General features: G+C 45.7%; 1 protein-coding gene across 4 annotated transcripts in view; it reads left to right on the top strand.

Moving 5' to 3' along the window:
• Positions 1 to 22,146, top strand: part of Pdgfra (platelet derived growth factor receptor alpha) — a 46,609-nt gene extending 24,463 nt beyond the window's left edge. For all 4 annotated transcript variants that reach the window (XM_075942988.1, XM_075942990.1, XM_075942989.1 and 1 more), the window contains exons 10-23: positions 433 to 626; positions 1,324 to 1,418; positions 1,763 to 1,895; positions 3,876 to 3,980; positions 4,875 to 4,985; positions 5,221 to 5,374; positions 6,498 to 6,664; positions 9,047 to 9,162; positions 9,501 to 9,623; positions 11,488 to 11,599; positions 12,857 to 12,956; positions 13,062 to 13,167; positions 16,692 to 16,933; positions 18,954 to 22,146. In XM_075942988.1, coding sequence (XP_075799103.1) covers positions 433 to 626; positions 1,324 to 1,418; positions 1,763 to 1,895; positions 3,876 to 3,980; positions 4,875 to 4,985; positions 5,221 to 5,374; positions 6,498 to 6,664; positions 9,047 to 9,162; positions 9,501 to 9,623; positions 11,488 to 11,599; positions 12,857 to 12,956; positions 13,062 to 13,167; positions 16,692 to 16,933; positions 18,954 to 19,101 — 1,906 coding nt within the window. In that variant the 3' untranslated portion in view covers positions 19,102 to 22,146. The remainder of the gene's footprint in view (positions 1 to 432; positions 627 to 1,323; positions 1,419 to 1,762; positions 1,896 to 3,875; positions 3,981 to 4,874; positions 4,986 to 5,220; positions 5,375 to 6,497; positions 6,665 to 9,046; positions 9,163 to 9,500; positions 9,624 to 11,487; positions 11,600 to 12,856; positions 12,957 to 13,061; positions 13,168 to 16,691; positions 16,934 to 18,953) is intronic.
• The last annotated feature ends 4,999 nt before the right edge of the window (positions 22,147 to 27,145 follow it).

Raw genomic sequence — 27,145 nt, 5'->3', positions numbered from 1 at the left:
TTATGACAAACAAAGCTGCTATGAACATAGTTGAGCACATGCCCTTGTGGTATGATTGAGCATCCTTTGGATATATACCCAGTCCAAAGGGACTGTACCAGCTTGCGCTCCCGCCAGCAATGCAGGAGTGTTCAGGAGGGTGTTTTTGAATGAGCTGGAAATTGGGATTATTAAATGTTTTTGATGTTACTTTTAGTTTGCTCACAGGTTCAAGATTTCGGATAGTTAGTTGTATTTTGTTGAATTTATCTGCCTCTTCACAAATTTAGTTATCTGTGTGACATTGCTCCTCTTGAGCAGGTGCAAATAAACTTTAAAGAAAATAAGCCTGTTGGCCACGCCCAAATGTGTGCCGCTCAGAAATGTGAAAGGGGTCCCTGGTCTTTGTGACCCATGGTAATCAGATCTCCACTTGGGCCATGTTCTCTCTAGATGCAATAATGACACTTCCTGGACAAGTCTGGCCAGCAATGTCTCAAACATCATCACAGAGTTCCACCGCCGAGGCAGGAGTACTGTGGAGGGGCGAGTGTCCTTTGCCAAAGTGGAAGAGACCATCGCAGTTCGATGCCTGGCAAAGAATGACCTTGGCACTGGGAACCGAGAGCTGAAGCTGGTGGCTCCCAGTGAGTTTCTCAGTAGGCAGGACATCTCCAGATCACCAGCCAAGCCCTGTCTTCCTCAGGTGGGATGTGGAATCCCAGACAGGGGTCACATAGTAATGAAGGTCCCAAGACCTGTCTACACTGAGGCCCCGTCTGGCTGGCAGGCCCTCTTGTTTGCGTTGAGCTGCATCTGCAGGGGCTGTGGACATTTTTGTTTGTCAAACACAGCATAGCTACTAAGCCTCTCTATTGGTGTCGGGATGCAGAATGAGGAAGAACAAATTTTGTGTCTTAGAGCAGCGGAGTTGGGTTGAGTCTTCCAAAGAAACAAATGAAGGAAGGGAGCCCAAAGATAGGAACAAAAGGCACAATGCCATGGTTAAATCCACTTCACCATGAAGCTTATGAGGTGGCTGTTTCTGCCAATGAAGTCGCTCCCAATTCACCCAGTCTTCGTTGTCTCTATTCAAATTGTCCAAAAGGGGCTCCTTGGAGGATCTTTGGAAAAAGTGTTTTTGTCCTAGGGAAGAATCACACTTCATTCAGGAGTACACGAGTTTGAGAGGTGGTATTGGCCGTCCCTAAAGGGAGCCATGGATCCTCGGCACTTTCCTGCCAGCAGTGAGACAGTCCCAGTTAGTCTCAACCCCTTCCTTTCTACTCTCTGCCCCTGAGTAACTGAGGAAATTCTCCACCGCGTCTCTCTCTTGCCCCCCAGCCCTGCGTTCCGAGCTCACAGTGGCGGCAGCGGTGCTGGTGCTGTTGGTGATTGTCATCGTCTCTCTCATTGTCCTGGTTGTCATCTGGAAGCAGGTGAGTCTTCGGAGCCATTAGAACAGCAACAGCTGCCTCTTTCAGTGTTTGGTTCAGTGAAGGCGCTTTTGGTAATTACATGTATGGTGGGCCATGTTAGATACATGTGTGGGGGACACTGTCTTAGATACATGTGTGATGGACGATCATGTTACATGCATGTGTGGTGAACTATGTTAGATGTATGTATAGTGGGCAATGGTAGATACCTGCGTGGTGGTGGTGGTAGGCACGTGTGTGGGGAACCATGCTTGACCTTCCTGGGTCCAGTCCCTTTGGTTCTGCAGTGAGGCTTGGTGCCTCCAGACTGCCAACTCACCAGTTACCTGCCCTGGTCATTACAGAAGCCACGCTATGAGATTCGCTGGAGAGTCATTGAGTCTATCAGCCCCGACGGACATGAGTATATTTACGTGGATCCGATGCAGCTGCCTTATGACTCCAGATGGGAATTCCCGAGGGATGGGCTAGTGCTTGGTAAGTTCCTGTGAGGGCCACCTCCAGGGACCCCAGTGTCACCTACCCAGCTTTGCTGGTTATAGGCCTGGGGAGATTAGGGACTTGAACCCTGCCTGCTAGGAAATTTGCTTACAGGCCTGGGTGTGGTGGCTCACTCTCTTCACCTCAGCTTTGGGGAGGCTGAAGAAGGAGGACTGTGAGTTCCAGGCTAGCCTGGGCTACATAGCCATCTTGAGCATGAGCTCATTAGGCCTGAGAAGGGGAAGTCAAGGTTGAAAGCTATCTAGTCTATGTGATAGATAGTCAGATTCTATCCCCAGAACTGAAAAAGGGCGGAATGAACTGGGCACGGTAGTGTATACCCATAGTTAGGTAGCTGGGTAGTACATACCTAGAGGGAGCTGGAGGCAGAAAATTCACAAGTTCAGAATCATCTGAGCTACACAGTGGGTTTCAAGCCAGCCTGGGCTACATGAGACCCACTATCAAAATATCAGAAGGAAATAAACTCTTAATTGTGTGTTGGAATGATTTTGGCTTGGCAAAGATATCACGATGAAAAATAAAATGAATTTCTGTGACTAGAAAGGACTAGCTGAGAAGCGAGGTGACTCAGTGTGCTGAGCTCCATTCCAAGGAATCATAAGTTCTTTTTCGTATCGCTGCAATGTAGGATGTGAAAGTGCCTGTTGCTGTCGTGGTTTATGACTGTAATCCCAGAGAGGCAGGAGGATTGCGTGTTCAAGGTCATCCTTAGCTATGTAGTGAGTTTGAAACCAGCCTGAGCTACTTGAGATCCTGTCTCAAAAACCCGAAACAACCCCCTCCTATCTACACACACACACACACACACACACACACACACACACACTTTAAAGCAAACATAAAAATCAAGACGGTTTGTCCTACATTTCAAAGATTTCAGTCCTGGATTGGAACCAAAAAATGAAGTACCAAGTACCTAAGAGTTTTTTTAATCACATTCTAGATGAATAAAAACCAGACCGAGGCAAAAGGAAGTTAGACCTACAGGTTATGTGACAATCAAAGGACTCTCCCAATTCAAATGCAGTTTTTTATTATTGTGTCTCATTCCCACTATAGCGGAGCTCAGATCTTACAGTCTCTCACATGGTCAGCAGCAAGGCTGCCTCACCTACACCTAGGCTTCATTATATTTTCCCCAAAAGGGATGCAGAGCTTAGAGACATTAAGAGGTAATAGCATTATGGGGTGGGGACAGACAAAACCTCTCCTGCCCATCTCTTTGTTCTTTTCCTCTTGGGCACCTTTCCAGGCCTGAATGCCAGAGGCACAGACCAAAAGAGAGGGCAGAACCACTCTTGATGTCTTTTGCTGCCTGGGCTGTCCATGGTCAGACTGGTTTCCTGAAAATGCCTCTCCCCAATCCCCGCCACCCGCCAGACCACGGCCTCTTTAAGGGTGGAGACAACAGCTTTGATTTTTATTTTTTGACCACACGAAGAAGGACTATGCTGGCACTCGCAGCCTCTGGTCTAGGGACCTTCCTTCATGACAAAAAAATACTAGCCCAAGTTCTCCCTTGTGTATTCCTCAGAATCAGTGGCGTTTGGAATACTGAAGATTTCCAGTAGTTAAGGATTTGTTAATGCAAAGGTCACCTCTGTCTGCAGAAACAGAAGGATAGAGAACCAGGGGGTTTGGGTGGAAGCCATGGAGGCGAGTGCACAGGAGCCCAGGGCCTGGCGGGAGCCCATGTTCACACCAGGGACGGCTGAGCTTTCCTCTCCCGTCTGTGTTTTCCTTCCCATTGCAAATGTTATTTGACAAAAGCAATTACACTAATTTCCTTCCCTGTGGGTTCAGTTCTTTTTTGGACATGACGACTTGGAGGAATAATTAGGCTTACTCAATGCAGGAAAAACACCCACCCAGCTGTACCCCCCTGTGCGCTGGCCTCTGCCAGGAAAGTGGAGGAGCCTGGAGCTGGTGTTTGATGGCTCTGTTTGCCCACAGGTCGGATCTTGGGATCTGGTGCATTTGGGAAAGTGGTTGAAGGCACAGCCTATGGATTAAGCCGGTCCCAGCCTGTTATGAAGGTCGCTGTCAAGATGCTTAAACGTAAGTGGGTCTTCCCAGGGATGTCTTGAACATGCAGATATTAAGTGACTTGATAGTAAATTTAATATTATATTGTGATTCTTCAGATTCAAAGTTTTATGTGGATGTAGGTTTTTGTTTTCTCTCTTTCAGTTAGGCTTCTTTTGCTCTTATTCCTTTGTTAAGAATAAGATATTCGCCGGGTGGTGGTGGCGCACACCTTTAATCCCAGCACTCGGGAGGCAGAGGCAGGCGGATCTCTGTGAGTTCGAGGCCAGCCTGGTCTACAAGAGCTAGTTCCAGGACAGGAACCAAAAGCTACGGAGAAACCCTGTCTCGAAAAATCCAAAAAAAAAAAAAAATAAGATATTCTTATTTCTAGTGACTTTTCTTTTTAAATCTTAAAGTCTAGGGACTACGGCGCTGGCTCAATGGGTAAAGTGCTTTCTATGCAAATCCGAGGACCTGGATTCCGGTCCCTCAGCATCTGTATAGGGAGCCAGAAGTGGTAGAGTGCTCTGTAAGCCGGCACTGTGGGGAGGCAGGAGATAGGTGGATCCTGAAAGCTCACAGGCCAGCTAGTTAGCCAACCCGGCAAGCGTTCAATTCAGCGAGAGACCCTGTCTCAAAATATGAGATGAGGAAATAGTTGAAGAAGATATCCTGATGTCAACCTCCGACCTCCATGTGTCTTTGTGTAGACAAGGGCACACACACATGCGCACACACACATATGTATAGACACACATATGCATGCGCACACACACACACATCAGAGTCTAGACTAAGGAGACCTTCTAGTACTCTTCTTTGACTCTTGGTGAATAAATATTATTGAATAGCAGTTTTATAGTGTTTGTCTGAGAGCCACGAGTAAGTAGTTTGGTTGAAGTAAAATCTCATTGACTCCAACAGCCACAGCGAGATCCAGCGAAAAGCAGGCTCTCATGTCTGAGCTGAAGATAATGACCCACTTGGGACCACATTTGAACATTGTGAACTTGCTGGGAGCCTGCACCAAGTCAGGTAGGCCTTCGGACCTGCAGTGAGGGTGTGCTGGGAACACTTAGGGTCGTGGAACTTTGAACCAGGCTCGGGCACACATTCCTCTCTCTGCCCCCCCAAACATGCTTCATGAGTATATAAAGCTCGTAAGTGGAGTCTGATGGTTGCCTTGACTTCTGGAAAGTTTCTTGGTTCTGAGTATTACGGCTTCTTTTCGTTGCCCATCTTTATACCTGGCTGCATTTGGTCCCCACAGGCCCCATTTACATCATCACCGAGTACTGCTTCTATGGGGATTTGGTCAACTATCTGCATAAGAATAGAGATAGCTTCATGAGCCGTCACCCAGAGAAGCCAAAGAAAGAGCTGGACATCTTTGGACTGAATCCTGCCGATGACAGTACAAGGAGGTAACTACGAAGGGAGCCTACTGTGTCCTCGTCACAGCATTGTAAATGGTAAAAAGCCTGTCGCCACAGATTCCAGTCCTGCAGATTCTACGACAGCCCCAGAGGCCACGAGGCTTGGAGCCTGCCTAGCCATTCACGCCCGTGTGCTTGGATACACATCTGCAGGTGTTTGACTAGGTCGTTCCATGGGAAGGCTGTACTGATAGGTGTGCGTGGCAGTGGGGACTGGGATTCTCTTCTTTGTATGTGATTCCTCAGGACACGTCAATGCAGCTCTGGCCAGGGATGTCTAGATTTGTGTTTTGCGAGGAGCTGTTGGAGCATCTCCAGGCTCAAGCAGTTGCTCCTTGCTGGACCTGGGCCAGCGATGCTCACTTGTCTCTACTGTTAAAGCTTCCAAGTGGCTGTAAAGACAACGTATGTGAGGTTCCATGAGATCAGACAGTCCAAGGACCTCTCTTGTTATTAAATTACTTAATGGGCTTCCAATGGGTGCCCAGTCTATGGAGTCCCAGGGCCCGTCTGTCTGAGCCACATGGCTGCATGTCTACTGAGCCGACAGAGGATGATGGTGAACTGCCCGTATGGCCATGGGCTTTTCAACTCCCCAGTGTACCAGACTCAGAGCCTATTGTGTTTATGGGAGTGTAGCCCTCCACTTCCCTGTAGCTCTTGGGGATGTCTCTGCTACTTCTGAGGACTGAGCACAGAGACGTAAACCATGAAGAAGAATCATAGCAGCCACCATTTGTGGGGCCCCGCTGACCCTATAGTGTTTCCCTTTGATGTAGACGGGATTGATTTTACAGACTAGTTAGAAAAATGCTGGCTTCCTCCCAGATGGGCATATTCCTTCCATGTCATCAACATCATCCTCCCTTCCCAGCATGCCTGGGTTTGAGAAGACCCATGTGTTGTGACTGATTAATGTCATCTGTCTGCCTGGGCCGCCCCATGTACAGTACGCACATGGGGACTGTTTATGCTTATCCCGGACACCTTGACACCTCCCTCAGGAAATGACACACTGTAGGTACCCAAATTAGCATGCTGTCTACTGAGTGACCAAATTAGAGGCCACACGTGTGAAACGTCTTTGTCTTTTTTTTATATATATATATAGTTACGTGATTTTATCCTTTGAAAACAATGGTGACTACATGGACATGAAACAAGCCGACACCACTCAGTACGTCCCCATGCTCGAAAGGAAGGAGGTCTCCAAATACTCCGACATCCAGAGATCGCTGTATGATCGGCCAGCCTCCTATAAGAAGAAGTCTATGCTAGGTAAAAGTGCATGCGCTCATTCTAGCAAATATGATCTTTCTGTGGTTTGATGCGATGCTCAGAGGAAGGGAAACTGGGCTGAGGGGTAGATACATCTGCCAGACTGTGTGATTCTCTAAGTGCAGGCCTGCTCGGCGGGGCCTAGATGTCTTTTGTAGATCTGTGGTCTGTGAGTAAAAAGAATAAAGACAGGGGTTAGTGGTGTAGCTCAATGGTAGATTGCTTGCCTGGTGTGTACACAGTTCATTCTCCGGCATGAAAACAAGACAAAAAAAGAGTATATAATATTGTAAAAGTACAGATAAAGAAGACAGATATAATGTAATCCATTTCTCAAACTTTAAATGTAGTTGCTTTAAATAAATAATTTATTCTGCTATAATGGTCTTTTCTTGTTAACATGTCTTTTGTTAAAATGAAAGTGGCGAGAATTGGTGCTGTTTTTCCCCATAGCCAAACTGAAAAATGGGCATCTTACAATGTTTCCTCATGGTTTTCTCTGGGTGCACGACCATCCTTACTTTTATTTTCCTAACATGCAATTGGTGATCATAACTCCAAAGCAGCCAGTTTGAGGGTACACTTTCTGGCGAGCGTTTCTGTTGACTTTTGTTTGAAAGCAGGCCCTTCTGCTTTGGAAACAGAAGCGTATGTGGCGGGGATGAATTCATTTGTCAACTCCAGGGTGCCGCGTGGTGATGCCACGCCAGATGGACCACCTTACGCCTGCTCTGGGGTGGCCACTCCAGGCCTCTGGCTTAACGACACACTTGAAGTAGGCAGGATCCAGATGAGCTTGACATTTTCTTGTGATCCTGCTTTTGGGGGTTTGAGCCCTTCATCAGCTGTTGCCAAACTGTTCAGCTGCCATGGAGATTGTTTTGGAGAGGAAAAAAAAAAAAACCTCTAATGTGCTCTGAATACCTTCAGGGTTCTTAAGCAAAAGGCATAATCCATTAAAAAAATCTGCTTGCTTTGTAAAAGCCATTGTGCAATAATATTTTCCATATCTGCAGCTCCGTTCCCTTTGCTTTGCCAAATGGGTGAACTTCCAAACGCTTCTTAACGTTTACCCGATGAGACGTACTGGAAGCAGCGCTTCCTTTCCCTCCCATATGGTTAAAAATAGTTTACATCGCTTCCCAGGCAGAGCTGGTGGGCCTGAGTCATGCTCGGCCCGGGTCCTGCTGGCAGGCAGACCACGGTTTTCTGGCCTTCCCATAGCTGGCTGGGAAAAATATGAATGGCTGGAGCCGTTCATCAGCGACCTGAAAATCGTCAAGGCCTGAGCACTGCTGGCCCAGGCTGCCCTTCCTCGAATGCTCTTGGGGCCCTTCCAGATGGGATGAATGGGGGGGGGGAGTGTCCACTCCTGGTCATGGGCACCGTCCTTTAGGATGGCTGCCTGGTCTGTTTGGTTTGTTGATTCAACTGGCAAACTACACACCAAGCAACAAGGAAACAAAGCAAACCTCAAATTTGCCACAGACAATTTCAGTGTGAGTGTGTGTGAGTGTGTGTGTGAGTGTGTGTGAGTGTGTGTGAGTGTGTGTGTGTGCGTGCGTGTGTGAGTGTGTGTGCGTGTATCTGTGTGTGTGTGTGAGTTTCCAGGGTGGCTGAGGGGATTGTGACCAGGTGGAAAACGAAACTCAAGGGCAAATGAAAATTCGGATGTGAGAATCCGTGGAGGAGTTTGGTTTGATTAATCACTATGCATATAAACACCCACCCCTCCACCAGGTATGTGTTTGTGAATGCAGGCTGGGTGTCTCTTATCTGAAACGCTTAGAACTGAGTGTGTGTTGAATTTTTTTTTTTTGGATTTTGGAATATTTGCATATACATAATGAGATATCTTGGGGGTGGGAGCCAAATCTAAATAGAAATTCGTATCTGTTTCATGCACACCTCAGACACATACTGACAGTAATTTTATACAATATTTCTTTAGTGTGCGTGTGTTTTGACTGTGAGCTGTCACATGAAGTCTGGCAGGAGAATTTCTACTTTTGCCATCACTTGGTGCTAAAGAAGTTTTAGATGTTTGGAGCATTTTAGAGTCAGGATTTTGGGTCAGGCATTCTCAACCTGTGTATATTTCTTTGGGAAGAAAGAACTATTATTTCTCCTTTCTATTTTTATAGTGCTAGAGGTTGCGATGCGTGCTTCATGCATGCTGGGCACAGTCTCTACCACTGAGCCACACCCCCAGCCTCCATTGCATAGTTTCTGTATCCTGTGAAGTCTGGAAACTATGAGAAAATGCTGTAGGAGGAGATCTTTGGACACACTTCTGTGGTCTGCCAGACCAGGGGTTGCCAGGGTACTGGGGGATCCCCATGCTCTTAGCCAACACCAATACATTTGACTCCTTTTCCACAGACTCAGAAGTCAAAAACCTCCTTTCGGACGATGACTCCGAGGGCCTGACTTTGCTGGATTTATTGAGCTTCACCTATCAAGTTGCCCGAGGAATGGAATTTTTGGCTTCCAAAAATGTAAGTTCAAGGCACAGAGACCTCTTCAGATTCAGAGCGAGGGGACATGGAAAGCAATGCCAGGAAGAAGATCTTAAGAGTAGCAGTAACCATGGCTTCTCAGTTCACCTACCTCTCTGTTGCCTCCCTGAACTGGCTGGGAGTCTGACCTCACTGGGTGTCTGCCTTTCTCCTGTACCCTTTGTCCCTCAGGAGGAGTCAGGATGGCGAGGGAGGGCAAGTTCTTCCTGCCAAGGCACCCTTCAGGTTGCCACCACGGCGTGGCCAATCTCGCAGGAGTTCTGCTATCTGGCCTCAGCTGGAGTCATTCTGAAGTGGTTTCTTTCTTTCCCATGTAGTGCGTCCACCGGGACCTGGCTGCCCGCAATGTCCTTCTGGCACAAGGGAAAATTGTGAAGATCTGCGACTTCGGCCTGGCCAGAGACATCATGCATGATTCCAACTACGTGTCAAAAGGCAGCGTACGTCCCCTCCACCGTAACTGCTTATCCCCCCCGCCCCTTTACTCTCGGAACTGTGTTGCTTCTGTGTTCAGGAGTCATGTTTCTAAAATAGGTTCTCACAGTTCATAAGTTGGCCCCAGAGGTCTCAGTAGGGAAAACTTAGGCTTAACAGGCAGCCTGGTGTCAGCTCCCCTTGATAGCAGGGCTGGTGTTTGGGCGAGTGTGTTGTCTACCTCATGCCTTAGTTTCTTTGAGGATCACCTATTTCCTAAATTGCTGCCACAGAATAATTTAAGTAAATTCATCTAAGTTCTACAGACAGCACTAGACATATAGAAGCACCCAGCAAAGGCTGGAGAGATGGCTCATTGATGAAGAAGAGCCCTGGCTTCTTCCAGAAGGATCTGGGTTCAATTCCCAGCCCTCACATGACAGCTCACAACTGCCTGTAACTGGAGGTCTGGGGATCTGATGCCCCCCTCTTTTGGTTTCCATGTGCTCTAGGCATGCATGTGGTATGCAGACACCGATGGCGAAACACCCATACATGTAAATTTAAAAACAAACAAACAATTAGACACACTCAGTACAAGTTAACTCACAATAAGTCAAGTATGTTCATGAATATACAAGCGTGCATTTCCAGGGAGACCTCCTGTGAGTTCTTATCAGATTCCCAACAGGCGGATTTAAGCTTTAGAGCCTTCAGACTGCTGGAGTTAATGGTTCAGTTTCTTTAAGGAAAGTTCCATTATCCCCATCCCTTCAACCTGTCAGCTTAGGACAGACACATCTGCCACTAGAGGTATGACTGCGTGTCACTCTCTCCCACTGGTGTAAGACAGCTCACAGGGCCACAGCACCTGCGTAGGCAGGAAGTGGCCGCTGTCTCTGTCTCGGACTCATGACTTATGCCCATGACCCTAGCCGTGGCTCTTCCCAGGCACCTTGAACAAGTTACTAAACTTGAGTGAAAATGATGTCTCACCTAAGGCTATGAATGTCTGCTGCTGTGTTCTTAGTAGTCTGGGGGAAGGGGGAGGCATAGGGCTGCTAGCCTGAGGGATGCTGTAGTGTGTATCTCTCTAGATTTAATATTTCATCTGAAGTTTGGACCAGCTTTGCAAAAGAGACACATCTCAGTGTCTATTGGTGGTGGAAAATAACCACTTATTTCTTACAGTTTGGAAGTTGTTAGTGGTTTACAGGTCACTGTATCTGCTTTTAGTTTTGTTCCTAGGGTTATCTGAAAACAGAGTGACCAGTGTGGTAAAAGGTTATACTTCATTGGTAGATTGAAAGTTAAATGTTTTTTGCATATTATTCCTTCAGAAGAGATGAGAAGGGGCATGGACCATTCCTTGTTTGTTATTTATTAAGAATCTATACGGTGGATATAGGGAGATGACTCAGAGAAGTTCTTCCTGTGGAAGCATGGGTATCTGAGTTTGACCTCCAGAACATCTGGACCAGACATCATGGTTGGTGTGTGGAATCCCAGTGCTGGGGAGGCAGACACAGATCCCTGGAATCCCAGGCCAGTGAGAGATCTTTCTCAGAGAGGGGCAAAAAAGAAGAAAAAAACATAGGTGGATTGTTTCCTGAGGAAGAGCAGTGGAGGTCTTTGGCTTCCACATGCACACTCATGCATGCACGTGCACACACACACATGCATGCAACAAGCACATGCATACACATGAACATAGATACGCATACATGCACAACATACCTAGTTGTGGTGAACAGTAAACACATGGGAGACACAATGCAGGCAAGTTCTTCAATGCATTCTTCACAGCCCAGGGAGGACCCCTTTCCGTTTGTACATCTGCAGACATCAGAGTGTAGTCTGCGGGTTAATTTCCTCTCTCCGTCTCCACAGACTTTCCTGCCTGTGAAGTGGATGGCTCCTGAGAGCATCTTCGACAACCTCTACACCACACTGAGTGACGTCTGGTCTTACGGCATTCTGCTCTGGGAAATCTTCTCCCTTGGTATGGGCTTGACTGCTCTGTTTACTTTGGCTCATTCTGAAGGGCTATGTGTCCGTCCCAGGTCCAGGGTGCCAGCATCCAGGATGACATATGCATTGTCAGCCAATCATATTGCAGCTGCTTCACTCCGCAAGCCTGCCCTTACCGTGTCTGGTGGAGGCTGAGCAGAGTCAGAGGAATCTTTGGGGGATGTTTCCTCCCCCTAACCACTGCCCTTTTTTCACTCCTGGGTTGTGTAAGTGTGATTTGCCCCATGGGAAGGGCTTCCAGTGACATCTGCCTTTTCATTTTGGACTCTGGGCTTAGATAGATCACTGGTAGTTTCTTTTACTTGATGATGAATGAGGCCCAGGTGAGAGGTGACGTGGAAAGGAAGGGGGTGAAGCCCCCATCTTGAGGATCTGAACCTCCTTAATGTTTGATCACCTGTCACCAGGGCCTGGGCAAAGCTGGTGCCTGCTGCCAGGGGAGGTTGTAATTGAGTGAGGAAGGATGACTGTGACCTTTGGATTGCACAGTTGGAGGTAAACCCTGTAAGCTCTAACGTGGGTTCCGAGGAAGAAGAAAGGACTCTCGGAGCAGAAGCTTCAGAGAGGAAGTCAGACTTGGCCCGGCCTTGCCTGTGTGCTCAGTGAGCTGCTGTTCCTCCCCACAGCGCCTTTCCTGAAGCCTTGTACTCCCTTAAAACAGTGGATTATTAAAACATTTCAGGTGCCAGCTTTGAATTTGGCTGTAATTATTTGAACACTTGTGGTGAAAATGGCACTTTTATGCTGGGCACGGTGGGGGCACACCTTTAATCCCAGTACTCAGGAGACAGGCAAGCCGATCTCTAGGAGTTTGAGGCCAGCCTCATTTACAGAGTGAGTTCCAGGACAGTCAGGGCTGTTACACAGAGAAACCCTGTCTCAAAACAAATAAATAACGAAAAGAAAGGAAATGACATTCTTATCTTCAGTGGCTTAGAACACCTCCTCACCTTTTGAGGGTGCATGTAGATCTAGTAGTTAGAAATACTATTAAATTCGTTAGTGATTTTTTTTCTAAAGTTGTATATGTTTTGCCCAAGATGCTTGAACCTGATCAACCAAGATTCCTATATCAAGTTTGAGCAGCCTCTATAGTCAAGGAGATGTAACCCTACAAGGTCTTTGACAGAATCAGGACATCAGGGCTTCAGGATTAAAGGTGTGTGGTACAAGCAGAAGCCCGTCTTCATCCAGTTTTTTTTTGTTGTTATTTTTTTTTTTGACTTAGGTGGCACACCCTACCCCGGCATGATGGTTGATTCTACTTTCTACAATAAGATCAAGAGTGGATACCGGATGGCCAAACCTGACCACGCCACCAGCGAAGTGTAAGCCTCCTCCCCACCCGTGGGCCAGCGCCCATGTGCCAGGGTCCGTGGGGCGGCCGATATCTACTCGTCCTCCCACGCTCACCCTGAGCTCTGCCTTTGCAGCTACGAGATTATGGTGCAGTGCTGGAACAGCGAGCCTGAGAAGAGGCCCTCCTTCTACCACCTGAGCGAGATCGTGGAGAATCTGCTGCCTGGACAATATAAAAAGGTCAGTCTGAGCCTGTGACAGCAGCGGGAGGCTTGCGGATGAAGAGGAGAGAAAGAGCGGGCAGTTATGCGAGCAAGCAGGCCCCTTCAACACTGTTCGAAAGGGGCGCTTTCAAAAGAGGACACAGATTGTGCGATCCTGTGGCCATGGCTTTGGGGAGTGCTCTACAGGAGCTTGGTAGCAATTATGAATGAAGGCCCTTCCCCCACCCCTTCCCATAGGGCTCTCTTTCGTCCTACATGCTCGACCCCGGTAGGCACTTCATCCTCCAGACATTTGAGTGTCTGAAGCTCCAGCGCAGTCAGAACTCTGAGGACATCTGAGGCCATCAAATTGCTCACTTGGATGTACTTAAATTCATTTGAGGCTGGCTTTTACCAGCTGACGGGAGGGGACAATCCCAGCTGTTCTCCGTGACTCCAGCTGGTTTTCTGTAGCACAGAAAGCATGGTTCAAAGAAACAAATGTAATTTCATGGACCTGCGCAGGAGCTGCCAATGAATGGGGCAATTTTCTGCTGAGGCCGTCAGAAGGGAAGCCACACACTCGAGTGTGATGAAACTCATCTCAGATGAGTCAGATGAGGTAGTCCCTTTCCTTCAGAGAGGCAACATCAGTAGTTGGCCCTGGGGCCTCCCATCACATGAGCTGAAAGTTCAGTATGTCAGTCTTGATTGCTTTAGCACGTGATGTACCTCGTGTTAAATGACGCTAGGAGCAGGTGGGGATAATTTACCTAGGCCAGCGGAAGCTTCTCCGTTGGTGGGAAGGGGAAGAACCTACTGTTGAAAGTAGGGTTTTCCATTTCTGTTTTTTTGTGGATGGTCCATGCTCTCCATGGATGGCAAGAAGCTCTGTGGTGTGTTGATTTATGCATGCCAGAGGGATATAGCTAGGTCATATGGTACATTTATTTATTTATTTATTTATTTATTTTCGAGACAGGGTCTTTAGAACTAGCTTTTGAGACGTAGCTCTGACTGTTTTGGAAGTCAGCCTGGCCTCAAACTCACAGATATCCACAGCTTCTGCCTCTCCAGGGCTGGGATTAAAGATGTGCGTCACCATGCCCAACTTACTTTTAGGGTTTTTTGTTTGTTTGTTTTTTGTCTCTGTGTTTTTTGAGACAGGGTTTCTCAGTCTTCCCATCAATACAACTTGTCAGTATTTGTTTTTGTTTACTTTCTCGAGAATAGCCACTTTGGCTGAGTGGCTTTACTTTTCTCCGGTGGCTAAAGATATTGAATACTTTTCCAAGTATGTATTGGCTATTTGTATTTTTTCTTTCAAAAGCTAAATTTTCAGTTTTTTATTCCATTTATTGATTGGATGATGGGGGTGTTTAACTTTTGCAGTTCTTTATGTATCCCACATGCTAATCCATTGGCTGATGTGCATTTGGCAGAGCTTTTTAGGTTTTTCCTTCACTTCTGTGGTTGTTTTTCTTTGCTGCCCAAAAGCTTCTTCCCTCCCTCCCTCCCTCCCTCCCTCCCTCCCTCCCTTCTTCCCTCCCTTCTTTTCTTCCTGGCTGTTTACTTATTGTTTTAAACAAGGTCTCACTGTGTAACCCTGATTGGAGCTCTTTGGCCTAGTTGACTCCACTCTCACAAAGATCTGCTTGCCTCTGATTCCTGAGTGTGGGGTTAAAGTTATGTGTCACACCACCCCCAGCCGTGCACAAACACTTTTATGTTTCATTTAATCCCATTTGTCAATGTGTGTGTGTGTGCGCGTGCGCGCGCGCGCATGAGACAGGTCTCACTATGTAGCCCTGGTTGGCTTGGAACTCACTACGTAGAAGAGGCTGACCTTGAACTCACAGGCATCCTCCTATCTGTCTGAGTGCTGCACCACAGGCCCAGGCTCATTTGTCATTTCTTGATATTTTCTGTGTTTTTGGAGTCTGGCTCAGAAAATGCTTAATCTATGTCTATATTTTGAAGTGCTTTCTTATAGCAGTATCAAAGTTTCAAGCCTGACATTCAGGTCGTTGATTCATTTTGAACTCAGTTCTGTGAGAGCTTGGTCTAGACCCACATTCTTCTAGTTTCCCACTTGTTAAACAGGCTGTCTTTTCTGCAGTGTACGTTTTTACCAACTTTGTCAAACAGTGGGTGGCTACATCTGTGTGTTTGCTGCTGGGTCCTCTATTCTGCTCTGGTGGTCTGCATGTCTTTTTTGTTCAGTCTTGTCCTGTTTCTGTTGGTTTGTTTGTTTACTCTGGCACTGTAGTATAATTTAAGGTCATGTATTATGAGTCGGGTATTATAATACCTTCAGCATTGCTTTTTTTTTAAACTATAGATTGCTTTGACTATTTGGAGTCTTTTGTTCTTTCATACGAATTTTAGGATTTTTTTTCTAGTTCTGTAAGAAATGGTATTAGAATTTTGATATTGGAATTGTGTTGGATCTGTAGAGTGCTTCTGGTCATGTGGCATTTTCAAAAGGAAGAAATCACGACATTTTCGGGAAAATGTTTGGAATTGGAAATCATTACATTAAATGAAATAAAAAAAGCTCAGAAAGACAAGTACAATGTGTCTTCTATATGTAGAAACTAACTGGTAAAATTATGCACATATACATATAATATACATGTGTATGTATATGCATATTTATTTAAAAATTTTTAGTAATGTATATGTGTATATGCCTGCTTATCTTATACTACATGTGTGTAGGTGTCTATGGAGGCCAGAAGAGGGTATGGAAATCCCTGGAGCTGAAATTGTAGGAGGTTGTAAGCCATCTAATGTGGGTGCTGGGAACTGAGCTTGGGTCCTGTAAGAGCAACAAATGCTCTTAAATACTGAGCCACCTCTCCAGCCCATATGTGTGTGTATGCATGCGTGTATGTAGGTCAAAAACAAGAAAGGGGATGGTGAGAAAAGGGGAAGAGATCTTGGGGATTGTAGAGAGAGTAAAGATATATATATTATAAAAGCAGAAAGACTTGCCTGGGGAAAGGAGGGGAATCAGTCAAAGGGGAACAGGGAGCATAAAAGAGGTCATTGAGGGAAAAGAATGAATGAAAACAAAGAGCAACAAAGAGATGTAAACCTACTATGTTATCTTATATCCCCCAAAAAACTGCCCCCCCCCCAGAGGAAAACAGGATTTTTCACACCAAAAGTCAGACTTCCCCAGCATGGAGGCCTCGGGAGGATTCTGGGAAGAATGCTTTCAGTAGTAGCTCCTCTGTTCATGCTCTGTGTCCCATGTGAGCCTTGGAGTGACTCGGTGACGGGTCTCCATGTTTGTCTGAGTGGGGGTGGTAGGCACCCTGTTGCCGAGAGACCTAGGGGAAAGTTCTTTGTCTCTGGAGTTTCACCAGGAGGCTTGTGCCACACTGGTTGTTCCTCTTTCATGTCCTACATTTCTGGTGACAGTTAACACCTGGTTCCCCTCAGTTATTCTTGTAGAAACACATACATGCGAATCACATGTTCTAAATGTTTACATTCATTTTACAGTTTACAGTCAGTAACACTTGACTAAACGTGTAAAATAAATACTTCCAGAGTTACGAAAAGATTCACCTGGACTTCCTAAAGAGCGACCATCCGGCTGTGGCCCGCATGCGCGTGGACTCTGACCATGCGTACAGTGGTGTTACTTACAAGAATGAAGATGACAAGCTGAAGGACTGGGAAGGTGGTCTGGACGAACAGAGACTGAGTGCAGACAGTGGCTATATCATCCCCCTGCCAGACATCGACCCTGTTCCTGAGGAGGAAGACCTGGGCAAGAGGAACAGGCACAGGTAACCGGGGGTGTTTTCCCACCTTCTCCTGTGCCAGCCTGGCAAGGAGGGCTCCTGTGAGACTGAGGCCGTCAGGGTTGTGAACTGAGCTCTGGCAACGCGGTGCAGAGTTCCAGAGCTGGCCATGAAGTTTTGAAGATGCCCCCCACATGATTCTGAGGTGTCTTTTTACTCCCAAGTGTGTTCTGGCAGGCTGGTGACCTTAGGGATTGTATACCTAAAAACTTTAGGTTAAAAAAGGCTTAGTACACAAGCATACTGTGAGACGACACCTACCAACTAGTGGTGACAGCAGCTAGCATGTTGCCCCATTTCCTTTATCCAGTTTGGTGTCACATACACCATTTTACACACACACACACACACACACACAGAGACATGCACACACACACACAGACATGCACACACACACACAGACATGCACACACACACAGACATGCACACACGCAGGCATGCATGTACCCATGCATACACACTTTTATTTCTCACTCACAGCTAAGTAGGAAACACCAAGACACTTCACCTCTTCCCTTAGGAAGTGGCATGCACTTCCTAAGAATAAGACCATTCACGTGGTGAATATCATGACCATGTATGAAAAAGTTACCTGTTACAGAAGGGTGGTGTTGGAGATATAGGATTCATATTCAACCATGCTTGAGGCCACAGGTTCAACCCCCAGTACTGAAAGAAAGAAGAAAAAGAAGCTAACAACTGTCCTCAGGTCTCATTTAATACTCATTCTTTATTCAAATTCAGATACCAGTTAGAATAATGACTGCTAATAGTTATTGAGCTTTTTATATGTTCATAGTTATTAGATTATTATCATAGTGAATTGCCTCAGTAAGTATATTGTTACTCCATTTTTTTGTTGTTGTTGTTGTTTTTGTTTTTCGACACAGGGTTTCTCTGTAGTTTTGGAGCCTGTCCTGAAACTCACTCTATCGACTAGGCTGGTCTTGAACTCACAGAGCTCCGCCCGCCTCTGCCTCCCAAGTGCTGGGATTAAAGGCGTGTGCCACCAACACCAGCCTGTCACATCATTTTTTTAAAGCATTTTTAGTTTTATTTATGTTTCAGAGAGATATTTTTAAATTTATTATATGTTTTTACTTTTTGAGATTATAATTGCGTGTATGCGTGTGTGGTAGTTATATTCACCTAGGTATCTAAATACAGACTGTTCAGTCTGTATATTGTGTGTAGAAATAGTCACCTAAGTATATAAATACAGCCTGATCAGTTTGTGTAATGCTGCCTGTATACATACGTATGTTTTCAGAGCTGACCAGTTGGATAACCAACTGGCGTGTTCCTCCCTAGGGAAGACCATTTCTCTGGTTTCAGCATTCCTTAGTCATCTGTAGTTCTTTGTCTAGGGTGAGGCCACCTGAGCTTTCCCCTCACACAGTAACGTGTCTCTTGATGTCATTCTTATTCACGTCTTATTTAGGCAGCCATGTCAGTGAGGCTTCTAGCATGTCATTTTATAGATGCGAAAAGGAAACCTTGTTTTCTCCTGTCTTTTCCTGGGTCTTCAGACTCGAGTAGGAGCATGGCGGGAGAGTGAGGGAAATGTGGGACCCTATTCTCGTCCTCAGGAGGTTCCAGAGACAGCCAGTGGCTGGTGTGACTCAACTTCGTTCAGCTGATTTCGTTCCTTTTCCTTTCCCGGTGTCTTTGGATTGGCGGTTGCTTTCTCTTCCTGATAGGATGTGTAGGGGAAATAGGAGCTGTTGTCTTGTGAGCACCTTCCACGAGACACCTGTGGCAGGGAAGAAGGGGAGCTGAGTTGGGAAGAGGGCTGTGTCTGGTTTTGTTTCGGCTCTGGGCAGCACTGGGTAAGGAGTGGCTGGTCGAATGACAGACCTGTCATGCTTGGCTGCACAGATTTCGGTATAAAGGACCTTGTACGAAGAGTCCCCTTAGCCCTGGGCAGCCACCCTGGAAGTGCAGCCCCGTGGAGTGTGTGGTCAGTCTGCCCATGACTTTAGCCTTTGCTTTTCAATCCCACCAGCTCGCAGACGTCAGAGGAGAGTGCTATTGAGACAGGCTCCAGTAGTTCCACCTTCATCAAGAGAGAGGACGAGACCATCGAGGACATCGACATGATGGACGACATTGGCATAGACTCGTCAGACCTGGTGGAGGACAGCTTCCTGTAACCGGCAGGTTTGGGGGGGTTTCTTCTACTCCTGGAGCCTCCTTGGGATCCCTTTAAGAAAACCACTTCGTTGCAATGCAAAGATTGAGAAGAGGACTTGGGTGATGTGGAAAGAGAAGGTCCCAGCGACAGGCTTCAGGGAGCCTCTAGTGTGAATGGGACACTTGGACCGAAGTTTGTCCGTGTTGCCTCTTGCAGTGCGTCGGTAGCATCTCAGCGGTGTGTGAGGTTTGGAGATGGATGGACAAGGGAATAACAGGCCACAGAAGATGAGCTTTGTGTTTCCAGGGCACTGGTGAGACTCCCACACACGCAATCCGTGCTGCAACCCAGCTCCTGCGTTGTACTTATGTAAATAACTCTAAGCAAGGATGTGTTTAGGTTTGTGTTCACTTTCCTCCCTGGACTTCTGAAGAGACCACTCAATCCAGCCATGTACTTCCCTCTCGGAATCCGGTACCAGCTGCTGTTGAACTTTCTCATGAAGTACATGCAAAACCACTTTGAACCTTAAAAGGTACTGGGACCGTCCTGTTTTACTGTCTTGTTAGTGTTAATGAGGCAAAAGATGAAAACTAACCGACCTTGAGTAATAGATTGGGGTCTTTAAGAGCCCTAGAACTTCTCCGTATATTGTAATCTCTACTTATAATACTACTACTGTTAATAGGAACGCTAAATATGTAACCCATAACATGATTTCCCACCAGAGAAAGCACAATTAAAACAAATACCCTTACTAAGTAGGTGACAAGTTTGGCAGTTTTTGACATTTATATTAAGTAACATGTTTCTCAGTAAAATATAATAGCTTTAGTGGATTAAAGTTAGCAAGCACTAGAGAGCCGAGTATAAGTAGTGTCGTCCAGAAGTCTTTGATACTGTGTACTAAGTAGTGTTCTCCCTAATCCACGGCACTAAAAGCAGTTAATCACCTCTGAAGTAATGGGATTAGAAACAGGCAAAGCGGAACCCCTGCGTCCTAAATGTTCTCAGTATAAAAGCTTAAGCCTGGGCCCAGTATGACTTCTCATGCTGTGACCTTGTGGAACTGGACAGTCCACAAAAGGACTCAGATGGGTAGAAGTTTCTTTTATGACTGGTGGTAACTTTGATGGATCCCACCCATCCCTTCTTTTTAAATCTATGACCTTTGAGGAGGCTTCGACAGCAGCACCTCATTTTCTGTCCTCTCTTGTCTTAAAGAGAAAGAGCTGGAGAAGCCGGAACCACAACGGTGCTGTGGAATGAAGGTTGTGTGGGCATTGGCTTAGCTCTTTAGTTCCCACAATTAACTGCAGCTGTAGTCCCTGGCCCTGGGTTTTCACCCCAGAGATCTAAAATTCCTGGGTATGAGGGGAGCAGGAACCTACATATACTTTGATAAATTCCTTGGTGCTTCTGCTCAACCAGCGTTCAGAATCACTGGCTTGGGTTACAGAGGGTTGCCATGGGTGGGGATTTTGAAATTTGGAACTGGACTAGAAGTCAACTGTGCAGGAAGGCTAAGCCCTTGGCTTCATGTCAATAACATTTGATGCCACGTGTGTAGCAATTCCCATTCTTAATTTAAGTTCCCAAGCTTAGCTGAGGCTGAGAAAGCAAAATCTTGGTTTGGGCGCATCTTCCAGTTTTAGACAATGTGGGTACCACTTCCCACTGGGTGGGGAACCTGAGCTTGCCCACCTCCAAGCATGCCCACAGATGATGCAACTCTGTGTGCCAGGTCTTTGTACAGTTGGCTCCGTATTTGGTGGAAAAGATGAAAAAGTTTTCCTGCTTGGGGGGGGGGGTGTTAGGTGGGTGTCGTAACCATCCAAACTGTCAAACTGGCTAGTGTGAGTTCATTGGCATTCTCTGCACTGTGCCTAATTACTGACTCTGTATGAATGAAACATGGGCTGTGATTACTGCAATCACTGTGTTGCTTCCAGCAGGTGATGCTTTGGAAGCCAGGGAAGCAATGGCAAGGTACTTGCCTGCCTACTGGGACAATCTCCGTGCAAACCCCAACTTTCCCTTTTCACAGGAAGTGCGAAGACTGAGCCAGATTGGCCAATTAAAAAACAAAAACCTGACTAGCTTCTTTCGAGCCAATTAGACATGAAGCACATTCGTGTTTCTAGAATTGCAGCTCAAGCGTTCTGTTTGTCACCTGTTTGTACAGCCTTGTGTTTGTTGGCTCTTTCTCCTCTGGTGTTGCTTTGGGCCTTGCATGACACCGTGAGGTTGGGTGCACAGTCCCTGTCCTTAGCTGTTCTCTTCTCTGAGATTGAATGGGAATTCGTTTGTTTTTGTTTTTTGAGACAGGGTCTCTCTATGTAGCTCTGGCTGTCCTGGAACTCACTATGTAGACCAGGCTGGTCATTAATTCTCAGAGATTCATTTGCCTCTGCCTCCCAAGTGCTGGGATTACAGGCATGCACCACCACACTCGGCAGGAATACATCTTTATTTTTAAGCAGTGTTTTGAGTGTCTCCCTGATTCATTTCCTTTGTGGCCTCCTGCAGAGTCCCCGGAAGAAAATTTACCAATCTTTTTTGCTTTCTGTTTTAATGATGACAATCAAAGCTGGCCCAAGGAACGCAATTTGTGGCTTTTTAAATGATCAATGATGTCCTTAAAATGTGGTCTGCCAACCTTTACAAAATGGTCCTGTATTTGTGAAGAGGGACGTAAGATAAAATGATGTTATACATCAATATGTATATATGTATTGCTATGTAGACTTGGAGAATACTGCCAAAACGTGTATGACAAGCTGTATCACTGCCTTTGTTTATATTTTTTTAACTGTGATATTCCCCACAGGCACATTAACTGTTGCACTTTTGAATGTCCAAAATTTATATTTTAGAAGGAATAAAGAGAAAAATACTTACATGCTCCCCACATGGTGGTGTGTTGAATGTGTGAGAGCAGCGAGCTCCACGGGAGGCTCTGCCGACACCAGATGGCTTCCAGATACCCCTGTTCGTGTTGTTTTAAAAAGTGTAAATGGAGATCTTTATATTTCAATAAATGATTTATTATATATGATTTAAAGTTCTGAGGGTCTACTCCTTTCGCTTTGTTTCTCAGTCTGATCAGAATCCCCTTCCTTTCCCTTCCTACAGTTCAGCCTGTTGGAGGCAGGGTTTTGTTGCAGAGTTTAGGTTGGTGTTTACCTTTGTGGTCCACCTGCGTCAGCCCCGAAACCGCTGGCATCAGAGCCATGAGGCACGATGGCTGGCTTCTTTTCCTTTTATTTTTCTGAGCAGACTAGGTAGTAAAGCAGTTTAAGGTCACAGGACTATTGAGTGGAAAGTCAAGCTCTGCCGTATACTAACTAGCGTCTCACGCGAGCAGCCTCCGCGTCTTTGCCGTAACCTCTCAGAACGTGCAATGTTTGTGACAAGGATGACCCTGCATCCGTGCCCCATCGTCTATGCTATGCTTAAGCATCCTCTGTGAAAGTTATATGCAGATTTATGTCCTTCACAGTTTCCCGGCATCCCATCATATAAATTAGTGCAATTCATTAATGAAATGATTATGTTAATAATTGGAAAACAGGCCCCTGTTTTAAAATAACTCCTTATTACCCAAATTCAGCCAGCCTGTCCATTTGAGCCTGTATCTTTCAGAGCATGGCTGTTGATTGGGTGTTAGCTTTGTCTGGGCTCTGCCCAGGAAGGAGACAGATTCCTGGGAATAAAACATCTCTGACTGAACAACAGGTACACAATTCCATCCTTTGACACAACACAGACAGTTTGTGTATTTTATCTGGTCTACTGAATTTTTTTTACTAGGGGGTTAAAAAGTTCTAATTTTTTTTTGAATCTTACAAGAACTTTAAAAACATCCCTGCAATGGGCAGCGGCAGGAAAGACTTCTCATAGACGCAGAGACCAAGGTACCTGAAGATGAACGGCTTCTTGTAACCGAGTAATGATAGCACTAGGGTTAGAAATTCCAAATATATGAAGCCCGCTAGCATTTGTATGATGAGTCAAGGAGAAAGCGAGAGGCACTGAGAACATCAGCATGCAGAAGGAGTTTGCCTGGCTTCTTTGGTATTGTCAAAGACAAGCAATGGGCAAGTGCAGCCTGGAGAACTATTCTGTGTTTGTAATCAGAGCCTTTCTTTCCAGCCTGAAAAGCGCTCGTCCTAATAATGGGCATTGTGATTTTAATAGCGGTATGCTTCATGAAAAGCAACTCAGGAAAATGGCCTTCTGTATCAGAATCTATCGCAAGCAAGGCGATTTCCCTCGGGATAACAGCAAGGAAAATGTTTCTTTAACTCCAAACACACATAAAGGCTAAATCCACTAGCATCATGGTAGCATTGTTTATAGTAGAGACAATTGTTTCATCCCACATTAAAATGTGTGTGGAAATACATACGTGTTCTTAATTAGTAGTTTATATCATCCTGTCCCACCTGGTTACATAAATAGCACCTGTGTTCTCAAGAATAATGAATGTAATTTCCCAAATAGATTCATGCACCAGTAATGTTTCCATCATCCACCCTGCAGTTTACATACCAAGTGAGGGAGATGCGGAGGACACATGGTCTCATGTGGCAGGGGGGATATATCTGCAATGCCCCAGCCCCCATTCTGGTTTATAGGCTAATTGGAATTTTTAAAAGGTTTGCCACATTCGTCTGGCAGATGGCATTTGGTTTGATCATTGTTCATGGGTATTAATGACTTCCCTCTAGAGTGTGTGTGTATCCTGTCTATTTTGAATTTCATCACATTTCACGCCGCCTGCTCGGAACAGAATCAGAACCAGACTTTTCTGTATGGAGCTTGGTTGTAGATTGGTCGGTCTCCTGAAGCTGGAGCCTGGCTAGGACAAAGCTCTCTGAAACAAAGGAAAGCTTTTGTGGATCTGGACTGGCTATCCTGTCAAATTTCTTGTTGTGTTTAGCTGGCTCTGCCATGGGGCTCCTGGTGGAAACAGGTGTACAGAGAGCCATTTTCAGACTGGATGCATCCTTCATGAGCCTGGGATGATTACACATCCTTCCCCCCCACTTCAAAAGGCTGGGTTTGGGTTCCCAAGTGGAGAAAATGCATGAGCGCTTGATTCAATGGGCCAGCCCCAGGAAGCCATGTTTAAAATTAATTCCCTTAAAGAATATTTATTATAGGACAGACTCCTCATTGTGGAGATGATCTTGAAAATGTGTAAGCTTAAATGGTGCAGCTGGAAGATGTCATTCTAGTTATCTCAGGGTCTGAGGGGACCTTTATATCACATAGAAGAGCAGGTCAGAAAATTGTGGTTGGAGGCCATGGACCTTCCTCGGAGTGTTGAAAAGCCTAAGAGAACATCGAGTGCCACTCACAGAATGCTCTCGATGAAGCTGAAGGTTTTCTGTACGCAGAAGATACAAGCCAGCGACGTGCTGAGGGCGGGCAGCTTGGGTTGGGGTAACTTTGTCTCCTTCAGATCCTATCTTTGCTGAGATTTCATGGCAGCCTGCATATCTCTTTCCAGCCTCATTCCTGTAGGTTTCAACCTTGCTGAGCTGGACATTAGTTCAGGCCCTTGGATTCAGCAATTATTACAAAATATAGGACTGCTACCTTGTGCCCATAGTGCCTCTCCAAGGCCCAGTACAGATCTGTTTGAGGTACAAGGACAGCGTGTCTGTCTGGGACAGAGGTGGATGGGTTTGTTTGCAAGCTCCTTCTAAAGACTGGGATTTCTCTCTGGAGAAAGGGTTACTTCTGCATTTAGTTTTGTGTATGTGTGTAGGTATGTGCATGAGTGTAGGCAGCTGCAGAGGTCAGAGATTTTGGATCAACTGAAGCTGAGGTTAGAAGCCATTGTAAGCTGCTCAATGCTCCTGGAGCCGAGTGAGGTTAGAGGTCATTTGGAACTGTTCAATGTGTGTGGCGGGAATTGAACTTGGTCCTCTGCAAGAGCAGAACATACTCTTAACTGATGAGACGTCATTTTAGCCCAATGCCTGGATTTTTTTCACTTTCTTTCTCTCCCTCCCTCTCTCCCTTCCTTCCTTCCTTCCTTCCTTCCTTCCTTCCTTCCTTCCTTCCTTCCTTCCTTCCTTCCTTCCTTTTTTTTTTCCTGGAATTTGATTTATTCTCCAGGTTGGCCTTGAACTCACAGAGATCCATCTGCCTCTGCCTCTGCCTCCCCAGTGCTGGGATTAAAGGTGTACACTACCATGCCAGCTTGGATTTCTTAATGCAGTCACCCCTCAGTAGTCATGGAGATCAACCCAGGCCCCCGTGCAAATGTCAAAGTCTACGCCGTTCATTGCCTCGTGAAAGGCAGTGCAGTATCTGCACATAGTTTATGCATGACCTCCTGGACAATTTAGGTCATAGCTAGTGTATGTATAGTACCCATTGCAATGCAAGCCCTTTGTAAATAGCTGTTAGACTTTATTATTAGAGAATATTAATGACAACATAGAAGTCCTTGCATGTTTAGTACAGCTACAACTTATTCTGACTAAGAGGAGCCATGCTCGACCAGTGCTAAAGATCTGGGGGCGGGGCTAGGGACGCGGGGTTGCTTCTTTACCTGGATTCAGGGTGTTGCTCAACAAATCCATTTTACTTTTAGGACGTTTCTATACTTTTTTTTTTTTTTTTTGGTTTTTTGAGACAGGGTTTCTCTGTGGTTTGGGAGCCTGTCCTGGAACTAGCTCTTGTAGACCAGGCTGGTCTCGAACTCACAGAGATCCACCTGCCTCTGCCTCCCGAGTGCTGGGATTAAAGGTGTTTTTTCTCCAAATGTATTCTATTCATTGATTGGTTAGATCTGTAGATCTGTGGGTATGGAGAGCACAGAGATCCAGTGGGCAGATTGTATGTTGTAAGTTTTAATGCATCTTTGTATATTTTGTTAGTTTACTTACAAATACTTTACATTTTCATGAGTTTTTTCTTTTGTTTTTGAGTCAGGGTCTCACTATGTTGCCTAGGTCGGCCTAAAACTCACTAAGTAGCTCAGGCTGAACTCAAACTCAGTCTTCCTGCCTCAGCTTCCGAAGTGCTGTGATTGCAGGCCTATACCATCACATCTGGCGAATGGTATTGGAATGCTTTTCCCCCCCGTTACTATTTGTTTCTACTTATTAGAAATATAATTGAACGTATATTCTGATACCTTATACTTCAAAATGTATATCACTTAAAATCTTGGTTCTGTGTACGAATGGAAACCTTGTATTTGTCTTTCTGGATCTGGTTTAGTTTACACGGCATAATGATTTCCAGTTGGATCCATTTCCTCTCAAATGTCATGCTCTCATTGTTTTTCTGGCTGCATAAATATTATTGTTTGTGTCTGCCACATTTTCTTTATCTGTCCATCTGTTGATGGATGTCTCGATTGGTCCGTTTTTTGGCTTTTGCAAACAGTGCTGCAACACCTTGTACATGCCTCACAGTTTTGTTTTGTTTTGTTTTTTGTTTCTCTGGATAGCCCTGACTCTCCTGGAACTTGACCTGTAGACCAGGTGGCCTCTAACTCAGAGACTCATCTACCTTTGCCTCCCCAGTACTGGGATTAAAAGCTTGCATCATCATCCCCAGATGTTTTTAGTTTGTCTTTAAAAAATGACAATAGTGTTATCTGTCATACAGACCATTTTACTTTCTCCTTCCTAGTGAGGATGCCTTTTATTTTCCTGTTTACATTATTGCATTGGCAGACAACCCCAGCCCAAGCTAAATGGAAACGGTGAAAGCCACTTATGTCCTTGCCTGGTTTGGGGTATTACTAGGAAGGCAAGCAGGCTTTCCCTATTTGATGTAATGCTAGCAAAAGGGTTTGCACAGATACCTTTTAATGGGTTAAGGACGTTTATTTCTATTCTAATTAGGTGAGACTTTTCATCTGGAATGGATATTAAAATGCATGAAGAGCTGTTGTTTGCATATATTGAGATAATATGGTTTTCTTCCCCTTTCGCAGATTTAATTAATTCAATTTATTTATTATGTGTGTAAGCCCGAGTGAGTTCATGTGTAGCACATATGTGCAGGAGCCTACGAAGGGCAGACAAGAG

The sequence above is a fragment of the Microtus pennsylvanicus genome, chromosome 12, assembly GCF_037038515.1.
Source record: "Microtus pennsylvanicus isolate mMicPen1 chromosome 12, mMicPen1.hap1, whole genome shotgun sequence".
Lineage (NCBI taxonomy): Eukaryota > Metazoa > Chordata > Mammalia > Rodentia > Cricetidae > Microtus > Microtus pennsylvanicus.
Note: the sequence above shows the minus strand (reverse complement) of the source record. Positions and strands in the feature narration are given on the sequence as shown.